At 42.1% G+C, this 27,983-nt stretch overlaps 1 protein-coding gene across 4 annotated transcripts in view; it reads right to left on the bottom strand.

The window, feature by feature from the left end:
* Window positions 1-27,983, bottom strand: part of PARD3B (par-3 family cell polarity regulator beta) — a 1,043,826-nt gene that overhangs the window by 51,649 nt on the left and 964,194 nt on the right. For all 4 annotated transcript variants that reach the window (XM_065880246.1, XM_065880249.1, XM_065880248.1 and 1 more), the window contains one exon: window positions 19,292-19,371. In XM_065880246.1, coding sequence (XP_065736318.1) covers window positions 19,292-19,371 — 80 coding nt within the window. The remainder of the gene's footprint in view (window positions 1-19,291; window positions 19,372-27,983) is intronic.

The raw sequence follows: 27,983 nt of genomic DNA, 5'->3' as shown, positions 1-27,983 counted from the left end.
CCTCTCTACTTTCTGGGGCCGAGAACAGAATATTATTTTTCAAAAGCTGGGAAGAGAGTAGAACGTGTAAATCCTTTTCAGGTAGCACTGGTGAGCACACAAATGTGGCCTTGGAAACTTAAGCAGGACCTGTATTTCATGTTGCTGGTGGGCGTGATGGGAGGAGGGGAATGGGGACACATAGTCAAGAGTTCAATGCCATTCAACCTGCTTTCTGGGATTTATAGGCTGGGAAGGTTTTGTTCTTTCTGAAAGCAGACAAAAAGGCAGGGTCCAAAACAGAGATATAGGCACACATCATACGATGTGAGGTTGAAAGGTAGACCAAAATAAGTCTTTTTTTGTTTTGTTTTGTTTTTGCTAAAACTATTATATTCACTCTGATACTAAGGACACTCTTCAACACAGTAAGCTAGTATTTTTTTCTCATAAATTTTACAAATGAAATATTCTCTCTGAACGCATTATCTATCATTTCACTGAAAGAAAAATGCTAGCCGCATGGGAACCATAATGTGAATTTTTTTTAATGACCTTTTTAAGACGAGTTTAAATTCCTCTAGTTTAGTGGGTCCTAAACTTACTGAGTCACAGAACTCTCCCATTCACCCCTTCCCTCAGAAATACATACAGAATTTTATTCATAAAAACCTTGACATGTAACCTTAGGGAGTTTGAAGGTCCCCTGAAGCCAATTAGTGGACAGTTTTGATAGGCCAGACCAAGACGCCAGATTAAGAACCCCTCCTCTCACAGTTCCTTTGGGGTTAGCCAAATTGACACATATACCATCTCAATACAAGTCTCCTCCTACTAAAACTGCATCTTTTTCTCATAGAAATTAAAAGAGCAACTTCCAGTAATATCAATACTGCCTTCGAGGAGCACACATAGAGTTCTTATCAAGCAGATCTGAGGACCACAGGAATGCATGTTCCAAGAGGTTCCTATACCTTGCTCACACTGCTGGCAGAGGGTCATGGCAGCTGGCCGAGGGTCAAGGAGAGCAGTGCATATTTTACAAGAGGAAGTGCACCTTAAGAAAGAAGCCCTCTGGTGGCGCAGTGGTTGAGAGTCCGCCTGCCGATGCAGGGGACACGGGTTCGTGCCCCGGTCCGGGAAGACCCCACATGCCGCGGAGCGGCCGGGCCCGTGAGCCATGGCCGCTGAGCCTGCGCGTCCGGAGCCTGTGCTCCGCAGCGGGAGGGGCCGCGACAGTGAGAGGCCCGCGGACCGCAAAAAAAAAAAAAAAAAGCCCATTTGGGTGATCCCGACTACTCCCAGGACACTAAAGACCTGGTGGTGTGCCATGTTCCAAGGGTCCTGGTCAGAATGCTTCAGGACACACGTGGATCTTAATACAGGGCCTAACTGCAGCGAGAGCAGGATATAAAATGACTGTTAATGTGTGTCAACGAACTGCACAGATATCTTCCACCGTGTTTGTACAAAGCCATTTAGCATGGGTGTCTAGACTGCCATGTACTTTTTATGATTAAAACAACATCATAGTTGAAATTGCTCGAAACTACATTAGGAAAGTACATTACTGCTTATGATGACACACGTTCAAAACTTTCCTGCAGTAGGATACATGAAAAGATAGATCCTAAAGAACTAGAAGAAAATATGGGCAAATATTTATCTGATCTGACGATGGGAGACAACTTTTTAAATATACCAGTAAAAGCAAAGAAGAAATCATAAACCAAAAGACTGAAGATTTAACTTATAAAATTATAAATTCCTCTTTACTGTACATATAATTTAAATTAAAAAGTTAACATATGACAAAGTGTTAATTTCCTTAATATACGAAGAGTTCTAGTGAATCAAGCAGAAAAGGACAAACCTAGACAGAAATGATAGCGAACAGATAAGCCACGACAGACTAAAAAAAATCCACGCAAATTTCAACAAATATGAGAAAAATTCAGCTTCCCTAAGAGTAAAGGAATCACAAGTTAGAACAGCTTGTGATCATAATTATTACTTTTTAATCTATTAAATTGACGCAGTTTAAAAACTATTTCGTATTCCATGTTGGTGAGGGTGTATGTTGATACAACCTTTTCAGCGATCAGTCTGGAAGTATATATCAAGAACTTTAAAAATATTCACTCTTTGACCTAGTAACTACACCTTAGGAATTTATCCTGAAGCCTGCTTGACTTATGACATATACCTTTTGTTCTCAGGAAGATGAGCTTAAGCATGTTAATTGAACTGGATGTGATTGATCACTTTTGTAGGCTTCATGACACAACACTGGTATCTTATTTATTTATTTATATTTGCGGTACGCGGGCCTCTCACTGCCGTGGCCTCTCCCATTGCTCCGGATGCGCAGGCTCAGCGGCCATGGCTCACGGGCCCAGCAGCTCCGCAGCATGTGGGATCTTCCCGGACCGGGGCACGAACCCGTGTCCTCTGCATCGTCAGGCGGACTCTCAACCACTGCGCCACCAGGGAAGCCCCACAGTGGTATCTTAACATAAAGTCTAAGGCTAAATAAGGTGAGACTGTGGAGCCTACAGGTGCAACATGACCAAAGATATATGATTAGTCCCTGCATCTGGCCACGGTCCTGTTATTCTTAACTGGAGCAAAGGTGGCATGTTGAAATCCATGCAGGACTTGACCTGGTGTGTGTTTACAGCCATGATCACAAGTAAAGTCACTGCAGACACTCAAAGTCCCATTTCATCAATGGGCATGCTTGATTTAGGCACCTTATGACCAAATTTCCATTTTCCTGAGGCTTTCCGTAATCCCGGGGGTATTCCCAGAGGTGCTGCTCTATTTTAGTGATGTTCTGAGCATGGGCTCGAAAGAAAATGAACTTGTCAAAGACTTTACCTCATTTTGATGAACTGCATATTTGAGTGCAGAGAAACCAGAAATACATTCTTCCGGGATTATGCTCTTGGGCTGCCCTGTCGATGCTATCGTTATTCACTGTGTTCCATATGAGACGTGACCAATTCGCAGAACACTTCCTCCAAAAATAAAATGAAGGCATCAAGGCAGTCTGGGGCTACTTAATAATTACATGTTTTTCTCTCATGAAAGGCAACCAGGACTGATCCACTTGGACTCTGGGACTGGATGCGGGTTGGAGCAGTGCTGCCCTGCCCTGCCCAGAGCTCCTCAGCACTGAGGACCCATTACAGGACTTACTCCAAGGACTTGTGCTTGGAGGCTTGAGGCGTCCTCTTACCAGTGCCCTGGACCTGCAGAGGAGTTTTCTCCTTCAGCAGCAACCCTCAGCCAATGACACATAGGACTTGAACGATAAATACGGCAGCATCGTGGTTCCTCATGAGGGACAAGGTGTGAGCGCATTTCATACTATTTCCAGAGGGCCCTGCATAGCTGATCCCTGCCTGTTGCCCGCAGCAGTACGCTGCTTATTAATGCGCTCGGTACCCGCTTTCTTCCCTTCGTTTCCTCACTCCCCTTCCAGGACTTCCCGGGGTTGCTTCCCAAATAAAATCACTTGCTCCAAAATCTTTGTCTCTGGGTCTGCTTTTGGGGGAAAACCCAGCATAAGACTCCAGGATGAGTGCATTTTTTACTTTTGAGTTTGTACGAGAAAATTATGAGAACTTCTACTGTTCCTTGTTAGCACGGCCATTGCTACTGCAACAATCGTATGAAGAACTCCCTATATCTTTTTTTTTCGGATCCACCAATTCTTTACATTTTGCCCCATTTACTTTGTCATTTATTCTCTTTTCTTCCATTAGGTTCCCTTCCCCTCTATCCCCCCTTTTTCTCTCCACAGGTATGCATACACATATATACACATTATTATACACATATACATATTATTATTTCCTGAACCATTTGAGAGTGAATTGGAGACTTGTGCCTTTTTACCCGTAAATGTTTCAGTCGTATTTCTGAAGAACAAGGATATTCTATTTTATAAGCACAGCACGGTTACCAAAACAATCTCCACTGTTCCTTCTTCCTTTCATGATTATGCTTTATGGGGTCAGAGCTATGCTTAGTCATAGGATGCCAGATGGCATTAAGTCACCATTTCTTCCTACTTGAGAAAAATATCATTTGCAGAATGAAATTACACAGACAGTGATAGATAAGCCTCTGCTGTCTACAGAGAAATAAGGACAAGTCACAACCGTGGATTGGAGCCCAGGCCCGTGCAATCTGTACTGTCCCCCTGCCTCTGTTTGTACTTTCTGAGTTTGAGACTCTAGTTCATTACATCATCACTGCTGATATACCCTGGGATCCTCTGTTCAGTGTTGATGGATACGCTTTAGTCTAACATCCTGGATGAGCCACTGTGGTTCCCATCCATGTTGAGCCATCTCTACTTTACATTTCAGGGTCTCCTTCTGGAAGCCTGAGAGGCACCTCAAATCCAGCACCTCCCAATTCATACTCACGATCTTCCCCCCCAAACCTAGACCTCTCCCAGCATTTCCTCTCTGGGGGAAGTGTACCCTCACCCACGCCATTGTGTGTGGATTCACTCATGACACCTGGCTTTACTTCCCCTCCACACCTCCACGTGTAACCAACCCATCACCAGCCACCCACCATCTTCTCCCGTCTCCACTAGCATCAGTACCACAATCTCTTGCCTGAACAGCAATGACCTTTGACCTGGTTTGCCTTCACTCCAGCCTCCCTTCAATCTATTCTCCACCGATTTGAAACACAAGTCTGACCATGTCATTCTCCTGCTGAAACTCATAATGGTTTCTAATTAGTGTTTGAATAAATCTAAACATCCTTAACAACCACCCATGGTCTGACTTCTCTTGCTTTTCTCCCGCAGTCTCTGTTCCAGCCTCGTGGGTTTCCTTCAGTCTCTCTGTTCACCATGTTCTCTCCTACCCAAGGCCTCTGCACGTGTTTTTCATCTGTCTGGAATATTTCTTATTTCTCCTCTCTAAACTCCTTTAGATCATAGCTCAAAGCTCACTCCCTCCCTTCATTTGGTCCAATTTCTCATTATACTTTCTTGAATCACTTATCTCTCCTTTTTCATAATGGGCAGAGCTGCCAAGTTTTTATGATTTCTTTGTGACTGTACAATTACTATCTCCTCCACTGAATTAAAAGCTCCACGGTACAGGGACTGTGTCCTACAGCACTTCTATCTTCAAGGCCTACAGAGTATATTGAACTTAGTAGGTAGCCAGTAAATAGTTGTTGAATGAAGGAATAAGGAAGGGTAGGTGACCTTCCTAGCTCATCTGTTTAGGCTAATACAGTTGCACAGTTAGCTCTGAACAGTTCAGAACTGATCTGTGTTTTTTTTTAAAAATCAGATATGAAAAGAGTCACCAGAAAAAGGACAAATTGAAGAATTCAAATTGTCGACAAGGTAGAAACATAAGTGACTTGTCTATAACCAACCCACAGAAGGCAGCCATCACATTATCTTGGCCACGTTACATGCAGCACATCAGGAAATTACTCATATAAAACATTGGCTAGAAGCTCTGTCTTATACATGGACCTGATTTTGAAGCTGGAAAAAAACTGTAAAAGGGTATTGCACTAGTCCAGACCATGTAGCATAAATTGTCAAAGCACCAGCATATCAGTGGAAAGTGACCAAGCATAAACTCCAATCCCGGTTCTGTAGGGCTGTTTCCAGGAGAAAGACTTCATCGTGGCAAACTCCTTCTCAAAATAGCTCAGTGGGCTCATTTTCTGTCTTAAACCTCTGCTGCAACAATTTCAACTCTTTCCAGTACCTTGCAAAACCCAGGCTGTCACACACTCTTATTTCTGGAAATGGGTCTGCATTTGCCTCAGATACACGCAAGCAATTAGTGGGCAGAAACCTTATCTGAGCAGTCACCACCCTGTCTTCGTTTTCAAGCAATGGTCAAGTTCAAAGGCTACTAATGATGCCCCAGAACATATTGTTGGTGGCGAGTAGCCACTGAGAATTGCCAGGCTCCTACCTATTTAACACGTGATGCTGTCTTCAACTGTGAGCGTCAGTTCTGCTGACTGTCGAGTGGTACAACCTTCTGTTGGGATAAGCCCCAATCACTTCAATCTAGGCTTAATTAAAGACTTGGAATATAGGGAAGAACACATAATGAATGCTGCTCTTTTTGTACCAACCATTCCCACATTTGTACCACAAATGTTTGCCTTTGCTAGAAATAATGGAGCTGGACCAAGGTGTTTCCCAGCATTCTGACTGAGGTCATGGGGCCTGTGTCACATAAAATCCAGGGCACAGATGGGCTTCTGTGGCACCTCCATGGCAATCAACTGCCAAAGCTCTCTTCTTGGGACTTGAAGCAGCAGAGTCAATGGAAGCCAGCTCTCCATGGTTATCTTGCATTTGCATCTCACCATGTCCCCTGAGGATCTGCCGGAAAGAAGCAACAATACTTTCCTGGCTATAAAAATTGCTGAAGTGGAAACAGCTAGTGTCTCTTTCTAAACACTAGCATGACAAAGAGACAGTCTTTAAAAAAAGAGCACGGTTTAAAAGATATTTCAGCTGGAAGGAGGTGGGTGTTTATTATGCTAAAGGGGAACTCTGCGGTTCATGGATGCTGTTCTTAGTCATTTTGAAGCCTATTAGGGGTTGGTTCATTTTCATGTCCCACAGTTACATACTGTGGTGATTTAGGGTGGGGTCAGCACAGCGAGGGTGGCCTGGATGATCACTGAATGCTTCTCTCCTGCCTGTTTACAGCCAGCCTAGCACAAGACAACTTGATTCATGGAGATCCTATAGGTTTCAGAGGTAGAAAGAGCTGCACTGAATCCAAAATCTGCTACATATTCTGTGTGCAACTCTGGCCATACCGCTTTGCATCTCTGAGCCTCAGTTTCTTCATCCATAAAATAAGGATAATACGATTTATTTCAGGATTGTTACAAGAAATAAATGAACTCAAACATTTAAAGTGCCCACTAAAATTCTTGAAGCATAATGAATACTTAAGAAATATTGGTTCCACCCCATGCCCCGTCACAAGTGTTTCTGCGGAAGGGTAGCGCAGAGTGCAGTCTGGTGGCTGGGGACCTGGTCTACGCACTTGGGGTTTGTAGCCATTGTGCACGCACAACCCTAGGCTGAGCTGTTTACATCCTTATTTACGTTTCCAATAGGAACAGAATTATTGTTGGAAGGAAAATGTGGCCATCTTGTTTTTACTTAGGGAAAACTTATCACAGTGATATAAGAATGAAAATGATATGCTTTGAAAGTATTTTTCTTTTTTTCTCATAAATTCCCTATTATTTGTCTCATTGTATTTTATTATGATTTTTTTTTACCCTTGAAGGGTTCAACATTTTTTAGAGCCCTAAAGGACAATGAACATGGGTGAATTTGTAATGTGACCTTAGATATCTTCCTTCCCATGAACTCACGTTGCTCATGAAAAAAGCTGAGGTATTCCAACCTCTCCCTAACTTGTCCGTGTTAGAGGTGTGGTAAAGCAAAGTAAAAAAGACCTTGGAAACCAGAAAGAACTGAGTTTGAATTGTGATTCCATTCTGATTCTGCCACTTCAAGGATGGATTTTTTAAATTAAAAAAAATGAGCATCTTAACTTCTACATGGATGGCGAGGATAAAATGCGACCATGCATGTAAAATACACAGCACATGGTAGGCACTCGGTATATTTTATGACACTCCCCTTACTTCCTTTGCCTTAATTGCTCTTAGTTTGATTTTCTTTTCAAATACAATTGGCTAGTTTAGGAATAAACATGACATCTTGGAAACAATTTAGGTGCAGAATTTGGTACATAAAAATGGAAACTAAATGCATGTGCTCATGCATTTGGGAGGCACTCTTTTTTAAAAACATCTTTATTGGAGTATAATTGCTTTACAATGGTGTGTTAGTTTCTGCTGTATAACAAAGTGAATCGGCTATACATAAACATATATCCCCATATCTCCTCCCTCTTGCATCTCCCTCCCACCCTCCCTATCCCACCCCTCTAGGTGGACACAGATCACAGACCTGATCTCCCTGTGCCATGTGGCTGCTCCCCACTAGCTATCTACCTTACATTTGGTAGTGTATATATGTCCATGCCACTCTCTCACTTCGTCCCAGCTTCCCCTTCCCACTCCCCGTGTCCTCAAGTCCATTCTCTACGTCTGCATCTTTATTCCTGTCCTGCCCCTAGGTTCTTCAGAACCTTTTTTTTTTTTTAAGATTCCATATATATGTGTTAGCATATGGTATTTGTTTTTCTCTTTCTGACAGACTCTAGGTCCATCCACCTCACTACAAATAACTCAATTTCGTTTCTTTTTATGGCTGAGTAATATTCCACTGTATATATGTGCCACATCTTCTTTATCCGTCCATCTGTCGATGGACACTTAGGTTGCTTCCATGTCCTGGCTATTGTAAATAGAGCTGCAATGAACATTGTGGTACATGACTGTTTTTGAATTATGGTTTTCTCAGGGTATAGGCCCAGTAGTGGGATTGCTGGGTCGTATGGTAGTTCTATATTTAGATTTTTAAGGAACCTCCATACTGTTCTCCATAGTGGCTGTATCAATTTACATTCCCACCAACAGTGCAAGAGGGTTCCCTTTTCTCCACACCCTCTCCAGCATTTATTGTTTGTAGATGTTTTGATGATGGCCATTCTGACCAGTGTGAGGTGATACCTCATTGTAGTTTCGACTTGCATTTCTCTAATGATTAGTGATGTCGAGCATCCTTTCATATGTTTGTTGGCAATCTGTATATCTTCTTTGGAGAAATGTCTATTTAGGTCTTCTGCCCATTTCTGGATTGGGTTGTTTGTTTTTTTGACATTGAGCTGCATGAGCTGCTTGTATATTTTGGAGATTAATCCTTAGTTGCTTCATTTGCAAATATTTTCTCCCATTCTGAGGGCTGTCTTTTTGTCTTGTTTGCAGTTTCCTTTGCTTTGCAAAAGCTTTTAAGTTTCATTAGGTCCCACTTGTTTATTTTTGTTTTTATTTCCATTTCTCTAGGAGGTGGGTCAAAAAGGATCTTGCTGTGACGTATGTCATAGAGTGTTCTGCCCATGTTTTCCTCTAAGAGTTTGATAGTGTCTGGCCTTACAATTAAGTCTCTAATCCATTTTGAGTTTATTTTTGTGTGTGGTGTTAGGGAGTGTTCTAATCTCATTCTTTTGCATGGAGCTGTCCAGTTTTCCCAGCACCACTTATTGAAGAGGCTGTCCATTCTCCCCTGCATATTCTTGGGGAGGCATTCATTTTTTATCCAAGATCCCTGCATGTTTTGGGGGTATCATGTCACTTCAAAGAATCATAAAGCACAGGCCTCAGAAATACATACAAACCAGATATTACAACGAATTAATATACTTGGTTTATTCAGAGTGTCTATGCCTGCAGTAGGTTGACGCCAGGACAAAACCTGTATACAGCAAACCCAGGAACTTGGGCCAAGAGACGGTAGCAAATGGCTGGAGAGATGTAGAAGATGGGGAGGCGGGTGCAGAGGGAGAGCGGTACATCGTGCATAACAGCTCGGCGCAGTCAAGAAACTCTCCGCAGTAATTCCAGCGCGCGGAACTTTTGGGGGCAGATGGTAGAATGACCATACAATAGGCAGACATCAAGAATGACCAAAGACTATGAGAAATTAGAGATAAAGAAACACTCTAAGTACCTTCCTATGCACAAAATAACCTTCTTTTCTTTCCTTTTCGCTGGAGAATTGGGAAATAGATGCTAAAACTTTAAAATATATGTGCAGGAGGGAAAACACGGATGTCAGCTTACCGATCTTAACATGTTTCAAGTTCAAGGTAATGCCAGATTTAGCACTCTATTTGAAATAGCAAGCACAGCTTCTTCTTCTTCTAAAAAGAGTGCTTAACAAATATGTAACAGTTTAGGAATTTCTACGGAAAATGAGGGAAAAGTAAAAATCTATGGAATTTAATACATGTGGTCCACCAAGGTTCATTTAAAACATGCAAATAAAAGCTACAGTGAGGTACCATCTCACACCAGTCAGAATGGCCATCATTAAAAAGTCTACAAATAACAAATACTGGAGAGGGTGTGGAGAAAAGGGAACCCTCCTACACTGTTGGTGGAAAGTTGGTGCAGCCACTGTGGAAAACAGTGTGGAGATTCCTTAAAAAACTAAAAATAGAATTACCACATAATCCAGCGATCCCACTCCTGAGCATATTTTCAGACAAAACTCTAATTCAAAAAGATACATGTACTCCTATGTTCATATATTCACAATAGCCAAGACATGGAAGCAACCTAAATACCCATCGACAGATGAATGGGTAAAGAAGATATCATGTGTATACACTATGAAATACTACTCAGCCATAAGAAAGAACAAAATAATGCCATTTGCAGCAACATGGATGCAACTAGAGATTGTTATACGAAGTGAAGTAAGTCAGAAAGAAAAAGACAAATACTGTATGATATCACTTATATGTGGAATATAAATATTGCCACACATGAACCTATTTACAAAACAGAAACAGACTCACAGGCATAGAGAACAGACTTGTGGTTGCCAAGGGGGAGTGGTGCGGGGGGAGGGATGGACTGGGAATTCGGGGTTAGTAGATGCAAACTATTACATATAGAGTGGATAAACAACAATGTCCTACTGTATAGCACAGGGAACTATATTCAGTACTCTGGGATAAACCATAACAGAAAAGAATATGAAAAAGAATGTATATATGTATATAACTGAGTTACTTTGCTGTACGGCAGAAATAAACCCGACATCATAATTCAACCATACTTCAATAAAAAAAAGATTCATTTAAAACAATTCTGGGGACATCAGTACCGTAATGGGTCCGAACTTGTTTTAAATCACTAACATTCTAACTAAACTCATAATGGAGGCCTTCGACTGAATAATTAATATCAAATATTCCAACTGGCATCAAGGATATATCGGCTATGAGGAAATGATAAAAAGTTTGATTAAAACGGACTTTTATCTGAGGAACTAAGTGACATAAAAATGATACGGCAGTAGCATTAACCCCCTGATCTCAGCTGTTTGGCATCTTAAGGCGGTACTACATGCTAGGGCTTTTTGCATGTTTCAGGAAGTTTGAGTTGACATCTTGAGAGACATCTTAATCTCACGAAGAATTAAGTTGCTGCTAATTCATCATTTTGTCCTCTGCATTAAGAGTGAGGTGGTAGAAGGGCCAGTCAAATAGGCAGCTTACTCTACAGGGCAGGGGTAGTAGAGACTAGATTTTCAGGGACTGAGGAGAAAGGATGAGAAAATTGAATCTGGTGGGTTAAAAGAGCTCCATTGATTTTCAAAAGCATTAAACTCTGTCACATGCAGATGTGGGAGAGGAGCTAAAGACAAGTTCCTCAGCCCATCTCAGCTGGCCTGCAAAGTCAGAGCAGCAGTCATAGACAGGGATGCTGAGAGGTAGCTTTTCACTGCAAGAAAGGCTGTTCCGATAAAGTTGTGCCACAAGGAGGGTGATGGGGAGACCGGTCTTGATTTGTCGGATCTATAGATGAAATGCGACAGGGCTCCGTCTAGAGACTTGCTGAGAGAAAGTACTAGCTGTAATGGCCTCAAACCCTGGATGAACATTCGACCAGCTGCCAGGGCTGTGGCGAGCAGTACATATATTTTCGTGAAACATCTTATTTGACAAACTGGCCTTGTGGCAGAGAGAAGTACTCGATTAGGCAGTATGGAGACTTTGTCAACTTCTACAGATCCACGTGGCCAAACCTCCACCCGCACCGGACACACGCTCACACGTATATACACCTGCTGACTGCTCAAGTTTTCACTGAACTCATTGAATCACGACCTCCGTTAGCTTCAGCAACGACCCGGACTGTGCCACTGGTGGAGATCTCTGCAGAACTTGAATGTCACTGCCAACTGCTTAGCAAGGGCTAGAAAACAAGGCACGGTCGGCCAAGGAAAATTCAATAGCTGCGAGCAGAGCAGAAGCTAACTGGAGATGAGAACGAGAAATCAGAGAGGGAGAGTGTCCTTAAGCAGTGAGGTAAACGACTCTGTGGATGATGTAACCTAGCAGGCGCTGAGCATGTTGCAGGCTTCAAAGTTAGCCGTGCACTTGTGATTCGAGTCTTACTGGGGCTGGGCAACGGCACAGACAGACGAGAAACCCGAAACCCACAAAGTGAGCTAACGGAAACATTAAAGCGGAAGTATGCTCTTACGGCGTGTTCTTCTGACCTGAACACGGTCCTCACCAGCACCAAAACACTGGGAACACACTTAGAAAGCGAGTTTATTCTGGGCTCCCAGGAAGCAAGCATAAGCTGTTAGCTCCTTCTAGAGTCGCTCTTTCTGCCCAAAATCAGTTCTAGTATGTTGCTTCTCATGACACAGCCACGCTCTAGCTGCTTGAGCTGTTCAGAGAGACGTCTCTTCCCCGTCAAGTAACTCACGGAATACGGGCGAGAGCATCATCAGGACCAGAAGCCACACCTGGCCCGAGCAGGCCTCTGTCCTGCGTCAGCCTCGGGAAAGCGAGTCTCTCTCCTCGGGAGTGCTAATGCAGATTTCCACCAGAAAAGTTATCGCCATCCTTTTTCTTCTGGATAGATCTTAATTTTAATCTCAAAGAACCAAAGTACCAATTTGCAGATACCGCTTTTTCAACTCTCAGGAGTGTTCTGACAAAACAGGATTCCCTTCTTGGTAGGCAAAGTCTACTGCTTAATGTTCATCTAGCAATTACACACTAAACTGTTCATATTTCAAGGGAAGGACCCCAGGGAATGGGAAAAGAATTGATTTTATGACAGCATGGCAGAAACAGTTGAAAGGCATTACCAAGCCTGTCTGTTAGTGATGTTCTGTGTCGTACACAAAGATGAAGAAAATACGGTCCCTTGTCCTCGAAGGCACTTACACTTTAGTGAGAATGATAAGCAGGTGAGCAAATAAGACAAGGACATGGGATAATCGCAGAGTGTGGGTGTGACTCTGAGCTGGACGACCTGAGCCCCAGAAGTTAATTGTACAAACTTGCAGCCAGACTGCCTGGGTTCAAATCCCAACTCTGCCACTTCCAGCTGTTGAACTTGGACAATTTCACTTGATCTCTCTCTGCCTGTATCCTTGCCTATGAAATGAGGATAATAATAGGGTTGGTACTGAGTCATAGGACTGTTGTGAGCATTAAGTCAGTCAGTGGATACAAAGCATTTAGAAGAGTGCCTGGTACATGGTAAGCGCTCAACAGGAGATAACTATTTGGAAGTCTGGGCTTTACTGATTCCAGGGAAAAGGGACATTCTCACGGGAAAATCAATACTCTTCCTGGAAAATAGTGCCCTAAAATAAATGGTCAAAAAATCTTGGGAGGAATTTTTTCCTACAACTTACTTATATAAAAACAAATCTATTCTCATCTTTGTACCCACGTATTAAAAACTTACTGTATACGTGGTCCTATGTCAGGTCCTGTTGATAGGTGTAAAAAACGATGGATATAAAACAATATCCTTTCTTCCACGGGATTTATAATCCAACAGTAGTGGAAAGTGGCAGCAAAGAATCAATATCTAATTCAAGGTGTTTTCGGTGGCGCTGGTAAAGCGCTAAATCAATGTTATGGACGTTGAAAGAAGGAAGAACTACAGAAAGGTGGCAGAGGGCTTGGGTTGTGGCACGGGGGCTTTGAGGTCTCTTGGAGGTAGAAGGATGGGTACCTTAAGCAGCAGCTGTAACTGGGTCACAGTAAGAGTGAGATAGGAAGGTTCATTTTGGATTCATCATCGTAGTGATGAGAACTGAACCTATAAGAATAGAGGAGGCAGCTCAGACAGAATCCACATAAAGGAAAGGGCTGGGGCTCCCCTGGTGGCACAGTGGTTGAGAGTCCGCCTGCCGATGCAGGGGACACGGGTTCGTGCCCCGGTCCGGGAAGATCCCACATGCCGCGGAGCGGCTGGGCCCGTGAGCCATGGCCGCTGAGCCTGCGCGACCGGAGCCTGTGCTCCGCAACGGGAGAGGCCACAACAGTGAGAGGCCCGCGTACCGCAAAAAAAAAAAAAAAAAAAAAAATGAAGAGAAAAAGAAAAGGGCCGGAAAGAATAGAGACGTGTGTGTATAACTGAGGTGCTTTGCTGTGCACCTGAAACTAACACAACATCGTACATCAACTCTACTCCAGTAGAAAATAAAAATTAAAAAGAAAGAAAGAAAAGGGCTGGAAGCATCAGTGACATGTTCAGAAGCCTGGGGCAAGAGGCAAGAGTTCAGTGGGTGGTGTGGAAATAGAGCCACTTTTTCCTAAAGCAGGAAAATGGGAATTGGAGGAGGAAGGAGGGTTAAGGGAAGATCTTTGTTTTCTCGGATGGACTACAGTCAAGCTCAGGGGGTAGTCCTGCCACCTGAGCCCTGCTCGGCTATGAGTCACTACAGCTGCAGGCTCAGTCAGCACCGTCCAGTCCTGAGACAACAGGAGTATTTTCGCGATATCTCAGGACTTCCCCGCACTGGTCCAGAGAGTGTTGCTCCCTCATCATATCTGTCCTAGGAGCACAAACATCATGTCCAGCCTTGCTGGTTAACTCACACTGGGTGGGTCTCCACCACCGGGGACACACTGGGTCTGCATCTAAGTCTTATTAGCCAGGGGCCACAGCCTCTTGCCTAGACCCGAGTCAACTCCTATATCCCTGATATGAGCTCCCTGTTTATAAGGATTGCTGTCTCCCAGCATGTCCACAGCACAGCTTATCATTCAGATCATTTCAGTTTCCTGTGCCCTCTTCCTTGATCATCCGGACTGCTGGTCCTTCCCTAAGCGCTGGCTAATCCTTCAGCCTCAGTTATGTCCCCAGCATATCTCCATGAGCTGCTGACGCTTCCCTTCTCCACGCTGAGGGATTCCCAGTGAACTGTGCGGCTGAGACTATGCATTCAGAGTAGTAGGCAGGGGGAGGAAAGCAATTGCCAAGGGCTTAAAGATGCAGCTGAGAGAGGGGTAGTTGACTGTGTAGGGCCCCCCAAGAAGCCAGTGAGAATGAGCTCTGCTGTATAGGTTTGACTCATAAAAGAAAGGAACATGTCATCCCCAGAGAGAAAATTAAAAAGAACTAACAATATAAAAGAATCCTTAAAATATGTCAGGCAGGCTCTTCACTAAGGGTTTTGCTTGTATCATTTGTATTTAATACTCATACAGGTGCTGTACAGAGTCCCTAATATAATCCCCAATTTGCAGATTAAAGAACTGAGCCTGGACCAGTTGGATCCTTGCCCAAGGTCACCCAGGTGAGAAGTGATGCATGGGGCTGTAATTATGGCCTGACTCCAAGTCCATGCCTTCATGTCTCCCCTTGGGAAGTGTGTGTTAGTGAAGACAGAGCAAGCCTGAATTGTAGGGAGAAGTTGAGGAACTAAGGTTGAATGTCTCAAGGCTGTAAAGGAAAGGAAGTGAGATCATCTCTAGAGATTGGGCTTGGGGGGCTTAGTCATCTTTGCAGAACTTAACGGGAGCAGAAAAGGTTTGGAATGGCCACTGTGGGGATAGTCAAGGGAGTCGACAGCACGACTAGAAGGAATTCTGGACAGCAGCAGGGGCCCAGCTGGGGTTGGATAATGTGAATTTTGTAGAGGAACCAGTGAATGCTTGTATGAGTTTCTCCAGCAACCTTTCAGCACTCACGCATGTAGGACCACAGAAGAGATGTAGAGCCTTTTTGTTCCCTCCTCAGGACTCAACACTTGATTACAAGCCCGGAAGAGCAACCTCACGGGCTGATGCACTGAGCCACCTGCAGAGAAGGGATAATGGGATCCCATGGGGCCGGGGATGGGCCAGGTGGGAAGGATGGAGGCTTCAGATGGGAGAGGAGAGAGTTCACTGCTGAACAGACGGACCTGGAGGAGGCCTGTAAAATCAGAATGGGGCCTTCGAGAATTGAAAGAGGCTGGGAGGCTGAAGTGAAAAAGAAGCTGTTTGCAAAAATACGCACGTTGTTGCTCACATATTAGAGCAGCCCTGGAAACAGCCACTTCCCTGCTCACCCAGGGCGAGTAATAATTTGTGTCAGGCAAGAATAAGGGGATGCTGATTTTGCTCTGTTTACTACCAGAGAGAAGTGGGGGCTGGAGAGGATGCTAAAACACTGGCCCTGGGAAAAGCCTGGCGCTTGCTAACGAGGCTGTAGTACAACCGTACTCGCTTTCCAAAACAGCACCCTCAGGAGAAAAGAAATAAAGTCATTTTTCTTCAGAGGCAGAAGATTTAAAATTGCTTAATGATAACACTTAACACCGCTTAGCCCTTAGCCTTAGGCAACCTCATAACTAGCCAGTGCTGGGCATTATCTTTTTCCTGAACTGGCTAGGGTTCTGGCTTTATTTTGTCAGGTGTCATCCAGCCTGGCAGCAGGCTGCACGGCCCACTTTAAAACGACAGAGTTCCATGAAAGCATAGCAGGGTGTCCCTTGACCGGGGCTCCTCCCCAACTCCATGCACTGGCGGGCATTTTCTCTCCGTGTTGATGGCTCCAGATTTGGCATATAAATCAACACTGTTGAGTGTATCTTAAAACTCCTGTGATGCTCTCCACAAACAGCAGAGGAACCAAGTCAGTCAGTAGCATATTAAGTCCCCTATAAGGTTGGCCACTGACTTCCTGTAGATAGAATTATTCCGATTTTTAATTAAAAATTTAACTCCATAAATATTTTAAAGCTCCCCACCTCTGTGACTAAGAGGGGATCTGGTGCCTACAGAGATGTGTTCGCCTCACTCCCCTGACCAAAGGAGCAGTGGAGCTGGGGTGATTCAATTAAGTGGACAGTAAAATCTCCAGGGGTGGGAGAAGACTAGAAAACCAGGGTAAATGTCACCGGCACAGAGAAGCCAGTAGCTTGTCCCCTGCCTCGGCATTCTGCATCCCGTTGGGTAAATATGGACCCACCCTCGACGGATTAGAGCATGCTGGTGGGGATACTTTGTATATCCCCCTTAGATAATTGAGATGGAAACTCAAGTTCAAGCCCCTGCATTAAGAAACCAGTGCCGGGGACCTCTCATGCATTTGTCTGAACCTTATTTATCGTCCATCATGACTCCTTCTTGCCAGGTAGCTAAAAAGGTACAGCCCATCACTTCTACCACTGTGTTACGTGTGTGAGGGCAACGTTCGTCGAAACCGTTTTCAGTCTAAGATGCTTCACTTTTGGCTACAGTTCTATTCTCGGGGCTGGCAGGATTTTGTCAATTCATATATTGCGATGATAGCTCCAGAGCCACAAACAGCATCAACGTATTGCCTCTGTCAAAACACTCCCTCGGGGCTTCCCTGGTGGCACAGTGGTTGGGAGTCCGCCTGCCGATGCAGGGGACGCGGGTTCGTGCCCCGGTCCGGGAGGATCCCACATGCCGTGGAGCGGCTGGGCCCGTGGGCCGTGGCCGCTGGGCCTGCGCGTCCGGAGCCTGTGCTCCGCAGCGGGGGAGGCCACAGCAGTGAGAGGCCCGCGTACCGCAAAAAAAAAAAAAAAAAAAAAAAAACACTCCCTCCACAGTGTTTAATCCTAAAATAGATGTGTTTAGAGTCAGCCATGGCTGAGCATTTCAGGGCTTATTAATTAAAATAAATAGGAGTTGGAAATTCAGAGGACTTTATGTTAATCATTACTAATCTAAGCATTGGTTGTACTCTCACAAAAAGTTGTTTTGCTGCCCCCTGTCCTAGATGGCGGGTCCTTGTCTAGGTGTCTAGAGCCACGGCATCCCCGGTCTCCAGACTCTCAGGGCCTGATGCATAGTAGATGATCAGTAGATACTTGGGGAAGGAATGAATGAGTGAAATTTGTTGAATTTCTGTACTTATAAATGCTATTTCTGTGCTTTTGATTTGTACCAAAAAAAAAAAAAAAAAAATCCATTTCCGAAGTCTGAGTACAAGTTGGCCAGGAAGACGTTAAACTGTTTCCAGTTTTCCTTTTTCTTCCCATCCTAAGAATATAGTACTTTCCATCTGCCTTAACCACAATTTCCATGCACTTCAATACTGAAAGCCAGAAATTTTATATTTAAAATGAATTTTGGAGACTACTTCTATTTTTTAAAATGAAAACAAAATACTAAGCCAGGGAAAAAAATAAGGAGAGGAAAGAAATCAAGGATGAGAAAAATAACTATGAGACAACATATAAAAAGGGAAAACGCAGATAAAATATAGTTGTACAGGAGCTTTTAAAATATTGTATTTTGGGTATCCTGCCCAATCAGTGTTGAAAATTGGTTCTCTGCTAGATTTGAGATTTTATTACTTTTGAAAATCAACATACTATTTATAAGAGCAAACGGTCACTTGGGCTATGCCTGTTGTAATATTCGGGCTGTTAATTTTGTCATTTCACACACAGGAATATAGCCAACATGCAACTCAAAACGGTAACCCAGCTCTGAGTTAGCACTTTAACAATTCAGTATGATGACAGAAAAGATCTACCTAGGGTCCTCCCCACCACCCCGCAGATATTCTGTAACATTTCAGTTTTCTGCCTGGCATTAACCTTTCTTTGTCTTTTGTTTTCTAACTCACAGATTCTCACACTCTCAACTCGCTCAACTCCCACGGTCACTGCATCGCATGTCATCCTGGAAAGGTTTCCTCTTTGTCATGTGCCATTGATTACAGACTAAAATGATTCTTCATCTCACAGATAAGAGCACAAACCTTTGAGAATTGTATCTCATTTTCAGGGGTGTCTAGTTACAGCATAAGTGGATCCTGTTAGGCCAGAATCACCAAGCGAACTTTCCCACGCAGCTGTCTTTTCCCCGCACTGTGTCGGTGCCTCTCAGCAATATTTGCTTATTGCCCAAAGAACACGGTCAGGCTCTAAATCAAGCAAAGAACCCCTTTCCAGGTTCATATTCCTCTCCTGCTTTTTAACACCCCCATGAAGCTCCAGGGCTGAGCCTGGCATGCCCTTCCTTGTGGGTAATTCCTAGGACAGAGGATTTACTATTTTATTGTCTCTAAGCTGGGTACAGGCTGTTCAATACCATGTTTATAGCAATGGCTTAGGATTTCCATTCAGAATCCAATATTCTTGCTGACATGTTCAATTGCAATGATATACTATTTTCTTCCCTTAAAAAATAACCCACAAGTGTTTCAATTATTAGCACAGTTGTGAAGATGGCACGAGGGCTGTGGCAGATGCAGTAAGGCAAAATTATAACATACTTCCCATTTCAGAGCCAGATTTCTATTTCATGTGTATTTTCTGAAGACTTTATGTGCGGGTGGGATGGTGATCTACCTGGGTAAGGAGGCGTACTGTCTCTCCATCCCCTCAAAGCGGAGGTTGTGTGCATTCCCATCTGGACCCTTTCCAGACACCTGTGGAGAGAAAAGTAATTAGAGATGAAGATCCATTATGCACCCTGGTTACTGTCAATGCATCACAAAATTGTAATCACTGCACAAATGCTGCTGCTGCCTGCCAAAAATTAACCACGGGAAAGCAGGCAAGAACTCAGCATCGTTATAGGAATTGATGATCGAGTCACAAACATGGCATTTAACGACAAAGTCACTTCTTTCAAAAAAAGGGTCATTGTCAAACTGACTCCCTCCTGTCACCATGCCAGGGATATTCTGTAGATTGTTAAGGCTGCTTTTTCTTTCTTTCAAAATAGGCTTTAGTTTGCAGAACAGCTTTAGACTGGCAGGAAAATTGAGAAGATGGTACAGAGAGTTCCCATATAGTCTGCACCCAGTTTCCCTATAACTAACATCTCATATTCCTATGGTATATTTCTTACAATTAATAAATCAATATTAATACAGTATTGTTAACTCAAGTTCACAGTTGATTCAGATTTTATCTAATTTTTTTTCTGTTCAGGATCCCATTCAGGACACCATATTACATTTAGACATCACGTCTCCTTAGGCTCCTCTTGGCTGTGATAAGAGTGTATACTTTCCACGAAACCTTTCTTTACTACCTGGGATTGGTGGCAATCAGCTACCTCTTCCACAGCTTCTATGAAGCCCTCTCTGATCACCTGAACCTCACTGAGCCCGCTCCCTTATAAACAAACACAGAGAAGTGACAAGCTATTTTCAATCTAGTGTTGGTCTTTATTGGTTTTTGTCCCTTCCTATGTACTTCCTGTGTTCACCTCTCTTCAGGTCTCTTCCACCAGCCTCTGAGATTCTGACGAGCACTGAGTGACTGGCCCCAGTAGGTTCTCAATAAAGTGTGTTAGTGCCATGAATCTAAAGACTTTACATATAGTCTTTCTGTATCTATCATACCAACTAAAGACACATATGCGACGAACATGGTATTTGAAGGTACTTGGTGACTGATCAATTCCTCACCTGCTCCCGTCAACACATGTGGTTTATGGCCACCTGTGTCCTCACTCTTGTGCTAGGATAGCTCTCATATAATGCGCATGGAAGGGGTAAATAGAAAACCTGGCCTCTTATAATGGAGGGGAAGGGGAAGCTTGCTAATAAGCACAGGAAGTAACAGTGTCAAGGTTGTAGAGGAAATTTTTCTGGGTAGTACTCAAGCTGGAATTTATTTTCCTCCTACGAAAAGTCCCAGCTCTCTATGCAACCACCATCCCAGCTTGGGTGGTGTGTGTAGGGAGGGTTTGTCAGGGGAGGTGTTGCAAAACGAGAATATACGCACATTTAGAGTTAAGAAAGACTATTCCTGGTGTCACATTATTACAGGAGGCCCTTAGAGTGTGCCCTGTAAAACCTCTTTATATTTCACCAATACATAGGAGCACCTGGCGTCATCTGAGAGGTTGACAGCCCAATAGCTACCTAGGTAGGAGGAAGATTGCACTTACAGCTTTAGAAGTAATTACAGAGAGACAGAATTCTCTGCATTAGGATAAAGCCCTGATTTAAACTGCTAACCTTTTTAACAAAACCTAGGGGCAAGGATGGTGTCAGACAGTTAGGGGATAAATAAATGGCACAGAAGAAGAAGCGATGGATAGAAGTATTGTCCCCAGTCACTCCTGTCTAAGGTTTGTTTTGTTTTTGACCTATTTTTTTATGGAGGGAGAATTAATGTAAATACCAGAAATATGTTGAAGATTACTAATTGTGGTTGTTATAAAAACATCATGCTTTGTTGCCATAGATACAGAAGAATAAGGAATGAGGTGGGTCTTTTAGGAGACAGTGGGTAAAATTAAAATTAAAAAAAAGAAAAACATCATATTTATGTATCCTTAGGATGGCTTTAGACATCTACAACTAATTTTTTTCACGTGGCCACAAAACTCCAAGTTAATACTTTCAGGGCCGTTATCTGAACTGGCCCGGCCTAATAATGGCAGTCAACATTCTGGGATCTCAGGAGGCAGCGCCCATGTGCTGTGGTTCTTCTGGTAAGCTGCTGGCATGCTAGATTCTGTGAAATGTAGGATGATCCTTATCCTTAAGCAGCTTTTAGTCTTGTTGGGAAAACAAGGATCAGAAATGAAATAATTAAAGAGTGACGTTGGACAATGCATGAACCAATGTCATTCAGGATGTTACTAGCAGAAGCACAGATGAAGGTGTTTGGAAAAACTTCATGGAAGTAGAAGAGCAAAGGCCAGGTTTCAAAAGATGGATGGCATGCTTATATGTCAAAAATTATTCTGTTCTTGAAAACAGTATGGAGGTTTCTCAAAAAAACTAAAAATGGGGTTATCATATGATCCAGCAATCTCACTCCTGGGCGTACATCTGGAAAAGATGAAAGCTCTAATTCAAAAAGATACAGGCACCACTGTGTTCACTGCAGCACTATTTACAATAGCCAAGACATGGAAGCAACCTAAGTGTTCATTAACAGATGAGTGGATAAAGGAGATGTGGGGTGTGTGTGTGTGTGTGTGTGTACACACACACACATACATACATACATATATATATGTGGTGGAATATTACTCAGCCATAGAAAAGAATGAAATATTGCCATTTGCAGCAACATGGAAGGACCTAGAGATTATCACACTAAGTGAAGTAATTCAGACAGAGCAAGACAAATATCATATGGTAATGCTTATATGCGGAATCTAAAAAAATGATACAAATGAACTTATTTACAAAACAGAAACAGACCCACAGACATAGAAAACAAGTTTATGGTTACCAAAGGGGAAGGAGGGGACGGATAAATTGGGAGTATGAGAGTAAAACTGATAAACAAGGATTTGCTGTATAGCACAGATTCAATATCTTGTAATACACTATAATGGAAAAGAATCAAAAAGAGAACATAGATATACACATATATATGTATAACCGAATCATTATGCTGTACACCTGAAACTAACACAATATTGTAAATCAACTATACTTCAATTAAAAAATTATTCCATTCTTCACCGATTGTATATGTATTTGTGTGTTTCCCTATTAATACTGCAGCATCTTTAATACAATCATTCAATTAGTAATTACTGAACACCTTCTGTATTCTAATGCCACATTAGGTACCACTTTCAAAACAATGAACAGCGGCTTGATTTCTTCATTGCTTTAAATATAAAAGAGACAGGCCTGCAAACAATTACAGTACAATGAGATCACCGCTGGAGTGTCAGTCTGAAGGAGGTAGTGGGAGTCTGAAGGAACAGATACCAGAGTCCACCTGGGAGAGTTGAAGACAGCTTCATGGGGGTGTTGAAGCTTCATTTAAACTTGAATATGAATGAGGAGGAGTTTGTTAGGAGGAGGAGGGGGTAGGAGTAGCAGGAGAAGGCATTCTCAGTAGACAGAACCAAAGTGAAACAACATGGAGGCATAAAAGGAGCTCTGTGTTCCCAGGGAATGTCAACATTTTGGTAAAAGAAGAAACAGAGGCTCTAAGGAAAAGGATATCAGTAACAGTAGCAACAATATCACTGGTGCTACTATTATGGTTACAACAACATTATTGCCACTAGTGCAATTTTTTAAATAGATTTTATTTTTTAGAGAAGTTTTAGGTTTGTAGCAAAATTGAGAGGAAAGTACAGAGAGTTCCCATATATATCATGGATCATGCTTTTGATGTCATATCTAGAAAGTCATCACCAAATTTAAGGTCATTTGGATTGTTTCCAATGTTGTCTTCTAGGAGTTTTACAGTTTTGCATCTTACATTTAGGTCTGTGATAATTTTTGTGAAGACTGTAAGGTCTGTGTCTAGATTCTTTTTTCTTTCTTCTTCTTTTTTTTTTTTTTTTTTGCATGTGGATGTTCAGTTGTTCCAGCACCATTTGTTGAAAAGACTATTTTTGCTCTATTATATTGCTTTTGCAACTCTGTCAAAGATCCGTTGACTGTGTTTCTGTGGGTCTATTTCTGGGCTCTCTATTCTCTTCCACTGATCTATTTGTTGATTTTTTTCACCAATACCATACTGTCTTGATTACCGTAGCTTTATAGTAAGTCTTGAAGTTGGGTAGTGTCTGTCCTCCAAGTTTGTTCTTCTCATTCAACATTGTGTTGGCTATTCTGGGACTTTTGCCTCTCCACATAAACTTTAGAATCAGTTTGTAACTTGCTGGGATTTTGATTGGGAGTACATTGAATATATAGATCAAGCTGGGAAGAACTGACATATAGACAATATTGAGTCTACCCAAGAACATAGACTTTCCAACACGGACTCTCCCTCCATTTTTTAGTACTTCTTTGATTACTACAATTTAACACTTATTTGACCCTTACTGAGTGCCAAGCACGAGGCTAAATGTTTTATTTGCATTAGCTCATTCATTCCTCCCAAATATCCCCAATGGTTGCCCAATTTTGTACATGAGAAAACTGAGCAGTTGCCTACGGTCATACAGCTAGGACACGGCATATCTGAGGCAAGGTTCAGGTCTGTCTGATCTCAGAGTCCAAGCTCTGGAGAAACTACCATAGACTGGATCTTGGAGGAGCTCATGCCAAGGAACTTGATTTTACCATTAGTTGACAGTGAACCCACTGAGAAGTGATATTCCATAAGTGATAGCACATATGGAACAGTTAGAGAGATTATTCTTGCCATAGTATGGAGGTTCCCGTGACAGTCTAAGTCAGAGATGATAAAGGCCTAAACAAGGGGCTATTCAAAAGGATGGAGACAAGGGAGCATCATAAAGATGTTAAGAGGGTAAATTTAATACAACTGACTGAGATTTAATGGGAAGGATGTGTCTGGAATCATGCCTAAGTTTCTGAACTTAGCAACTAGGTGAATTTGATAACTGTTGCCAAGATGGGACTAAAAAAAGAACAGATTTAGGGGGCAGGGGTAGGGGTTGGAGGAGGGAACACTTAGATATATTAAGCTTGAGTTGGGACATCTGATGGAAATGTCTGAGAGATAACTGAGTATAAAGGTTTGCGATGCAGAAGAAAAATCTGGACTGGAGATGTAGAATTGAGAAACATTCAGCCTATAGTTGGTACCTGAAACCTTGGAAAAGAATTAGACTGCCCAGGAAGAATCTACGGGGACAGAGTAGAAGAAAAGACATGGGATGAAAAGAGAGAATGCCAATAATAATCTTAGAAATACCATAAGTTAAGGGGCAGGCAAAAAAAAAAATTGAACCCAGGAGGGAGTCTGAAAGTTGTTGGTCAAGAAGAGAGCAAGGAGAGAACGTTCATGGGAATTAAGGGAAAAGAATTCCACAAAAGAGGGTGTGGTTCAGTGTCAAAGGCAGCCAAGAGCTTCAGTAAGACAAGATCTGTGGCTTCTATGGTGTGTTGGCGAGCTTTACTCGATCCTCCCTCCTTGTCGAGGGTCACTCTGAACCATAGAGCCTGGAAAGCTGAAAACTACCTTTCCCAGAATCCCCTTGTAGTCAACGTTCTGGGTGTGATTTAAGGTGGGCCATGTCATTTGAGAAATGGAGTTGAGGCATTGGCTATGCTTCCACCGTTGATTCTGGCAAGAACGTCCAAAGGTGTGCTTGGTTTTCCCATGGCAGTGTTAGCAGATGTGCCATTGCTAGTTTCTGGGGGTGGAGTGTAGCTTTCGTAGCTAGCTTTGGAGCTGGTGGCACTAAAGGTGAATTCCTGTTTGTGGCACCTTCCTAATTATGGTGGCTTCTGATACAGGCATTATTGTGTGGCTTGTGGAGCCAAAACCTTCCTCAAAGAAATGGCGGAAGCTCCCTGGGTAGCCTAGTGCTGTTGTGTGGTTTGGGAAGTCATTCCTGAAAGCTTATCTAAGAATTTGTTTCCTAGCCTTCCTATGATTCTGTAAGCCTGTTAATATGGTGTAATAAATTTGTTCCTGTTTAAACTAGCTAGAGTGTATATTGTTCTCTGCAACTGAACATTGACTGATAGAAAGTCTGTAAAAGGGTATGTGGGAATTGGCAATGAGATGTTGCTTGGTGCTTTACTGAAAGCCAGACTCTGTGGTGTTGAAAATCTTTACAGTTTTCTAATAAATAAACACCCACTGGTTGCACCATCTTATGCTATCATGCTCAGAAAATGAGATTAATACTTTCAAGTAAATAAACATTTGTTAGTGACTCTAAATATTAGAGCCGTATGCTAAGTACTCTAAGACACAGAGATGAGAAAAGTCATTTCCTGCTCAGGGACACACGGTTAGTCAAGGGAGATGACAGCAATACATTTGCGTTCCATTATTTAAAAAACAGATTTACCTATTTTTTTCTCCCTAAGTCACCCAAAGATGACCTCTGTTAACATTTAGAAATATATACATATTTTAATAGTATATAGAAAATTTTCCCAACTATTTACTACTGGCATTTTCCTGTGCTAGTAGATATGTTTCCACAAACGTGAATTTTAATAGCTATATAAGATTTATGGATAAATCATAACTTATCTAATCTCCTCCTGTAATTTGATCACTTTTACCATCCCAATCAGAAATGGTGGCAATACAGATTATTGTGTTGGGGACAAAGATTCTTACAAATAGCTGTGAGCTGAAAGTAGGAAACTGCAGCTAGAGGGTTGCCAAAGAGAAACTAATTATAAGTTTGAGTCGGGTCCTTAGGAAGTCAAGCCACTTTTGGAGGGAGTGAGGGGAGAGGGAACTGGCAGAGGCATTTATAAGCTCATTTCTCATTTTGCTTTGTGCTCAACAAGACTCAGAAATGCGTCTCCTTGAAGAACTCCTTATTAGGTAATGTCTCGCATCACAAAAACATAAGGTCAGTGGCTTTGATCCAATTAATTTATTTTAAAGAAGCCCTTTATCTCACTTCGTATCATGCAGGTTTTTTTTTTTTAATGTAATGACCTAAATATACATCTGACAGGAATAATCTTGACTTAAGCCATAACAGAAACATAGTCTTTTCCACAACAACGTCCTGTTAGAACTTATGCTTGGATTTTGGGCATATTTATCTCTCTGCTGCTCAGGAAGTGAAACTTCAGAGAGCTCATTCAAAACAACGTGAAAAGCTCATACCTTGGTATGCCTTGCACATGGCGATCTTCTTTGTTTGGATTATGACAGCTTATGACAGCCTATCAGGAGGGCTTGGTGTTTGGGGGCGGGGGGCGAGCAGGGGGGATGTTGAATTAAGATGCTTTTAGTCCATGGGAGTTCTCCCAATTTCATTCACTCAGTGCCTGCTGCTGGCTGGGGTGTTAAGAGCCTTGTTAAAATAAAGCTATTAGTCTTTTCTCTACAAAAGCAAGGAGCTTGCCACTGACATTCAGTGTTCCTTAAATTAGTGTGTATTTGTAGCCTGGCATTGCAAGAATCAGCAGTTTCATAAAGCAATATACTAAAGAGGCCATTTAACACCCCCGTTTCCCCCATTTGCAGATTAATGGAAGAGGGGAAGATTTAATGCCCTTTCAAACATTTCTAAACAATTCATTAAAAATAAAAGGATAAATCAAATATCTGATGATAAAAAGTGGAAACAACTCAAAATTAACATGTTTTCCTATTCCTACAGGTCAGGACACATTTTTGCCAATGTTGTAATTTATGTCCCATAAGTCAATTTTCCCGAGGAAATTTAAAAGCTGCTGTGATGGAAAGGCTGTGCAAAGGTGCAATACCGCTTTTTCACCTACACATAACATCCTCACTTACAAATATGTCTTACTCAGACCCATTACCCAAGAATGAGTTTCATGCTGCCAGACACATCATAAGATTAAAATGCAAAGTATAAAAATGTAGATGCCATTTTAGGAAATACGCCTTTCATTTCAAGTTGGTAACATGACAGATATTTTTGAGCAGTTTCCAGAAGCTTTCTTTTAATTACATTGCTTTTACCTAGCTATAGGTTTGGCTGGAAGGTTTTTAAAGGAATCAACTCAATAAAAACATCTAAAAAGTTATAAACTTGGCTTTGAGAATCTTCTAATATTCAGACACTCTGCTAAAATGCTACATGTTTGGAGGAAGGGCAACTGACAATATTCCATCTAAACAAAAAGAAACTAATTAAAATAAGCTGCTTAATTATTTCTCTTTTGCAATGTGAAGTATATTATTCCTGAGATATGTATTTACAAATATGCTATCTAGAGAAGCAAAAGTACACACACTCATTCAAACCACTATTTCTGAAGTGTTTATTTTCTCTAATTTAATTTCAGTAATTTTGTCAAATAACTGGGTATTCAGCTTATAGACTTGCTTAGAACATCTGCTAGTTTAGAAAATACAGCAAATAAAAATATTTTTAAAGTAACTCTTGGATAAGCCTTTTAACCATTTTGGGCCTATATTTTCCTCCCTTGTAAAATGTTGGAGTTAAAACATAAATCCTTAAAGTCCCTTCTAACCTACACACATATACAAAAGTTATCTTGTATATAGTTTCCACATTATGTTAACCAATTATACCTTATTAATATAGTAACTATATGTATGCACATAGTTATTTTAAAGCTGAATGACAAAGATAGCAAAGCAATCTGCAACATTATAAAGTTATAACACATTTATTGGGATTTAAGCATTAAATCTCATGCTAGCACCATCC

The sequence above is a fragment of the Phocoena phocoena genome, chromosome 7 (assembly GCF_963924675.1).
Source record: "Phocoena phocoena chromosome 7, mPhoPho1.1, whole genome shotgun sequence".
In the NCBI taxonomy this organism is placed as follows: Eukaryota; Metazoa; Chordata; class Mammalia; order Artiodactyla; family Phocoenidae; genus Phocoena; species Phocoena phocoena.
Note: the sequence above shows the minus strand (reverse complement) of the source record. Positions and strands in the feature narration are given on the sequence as shown.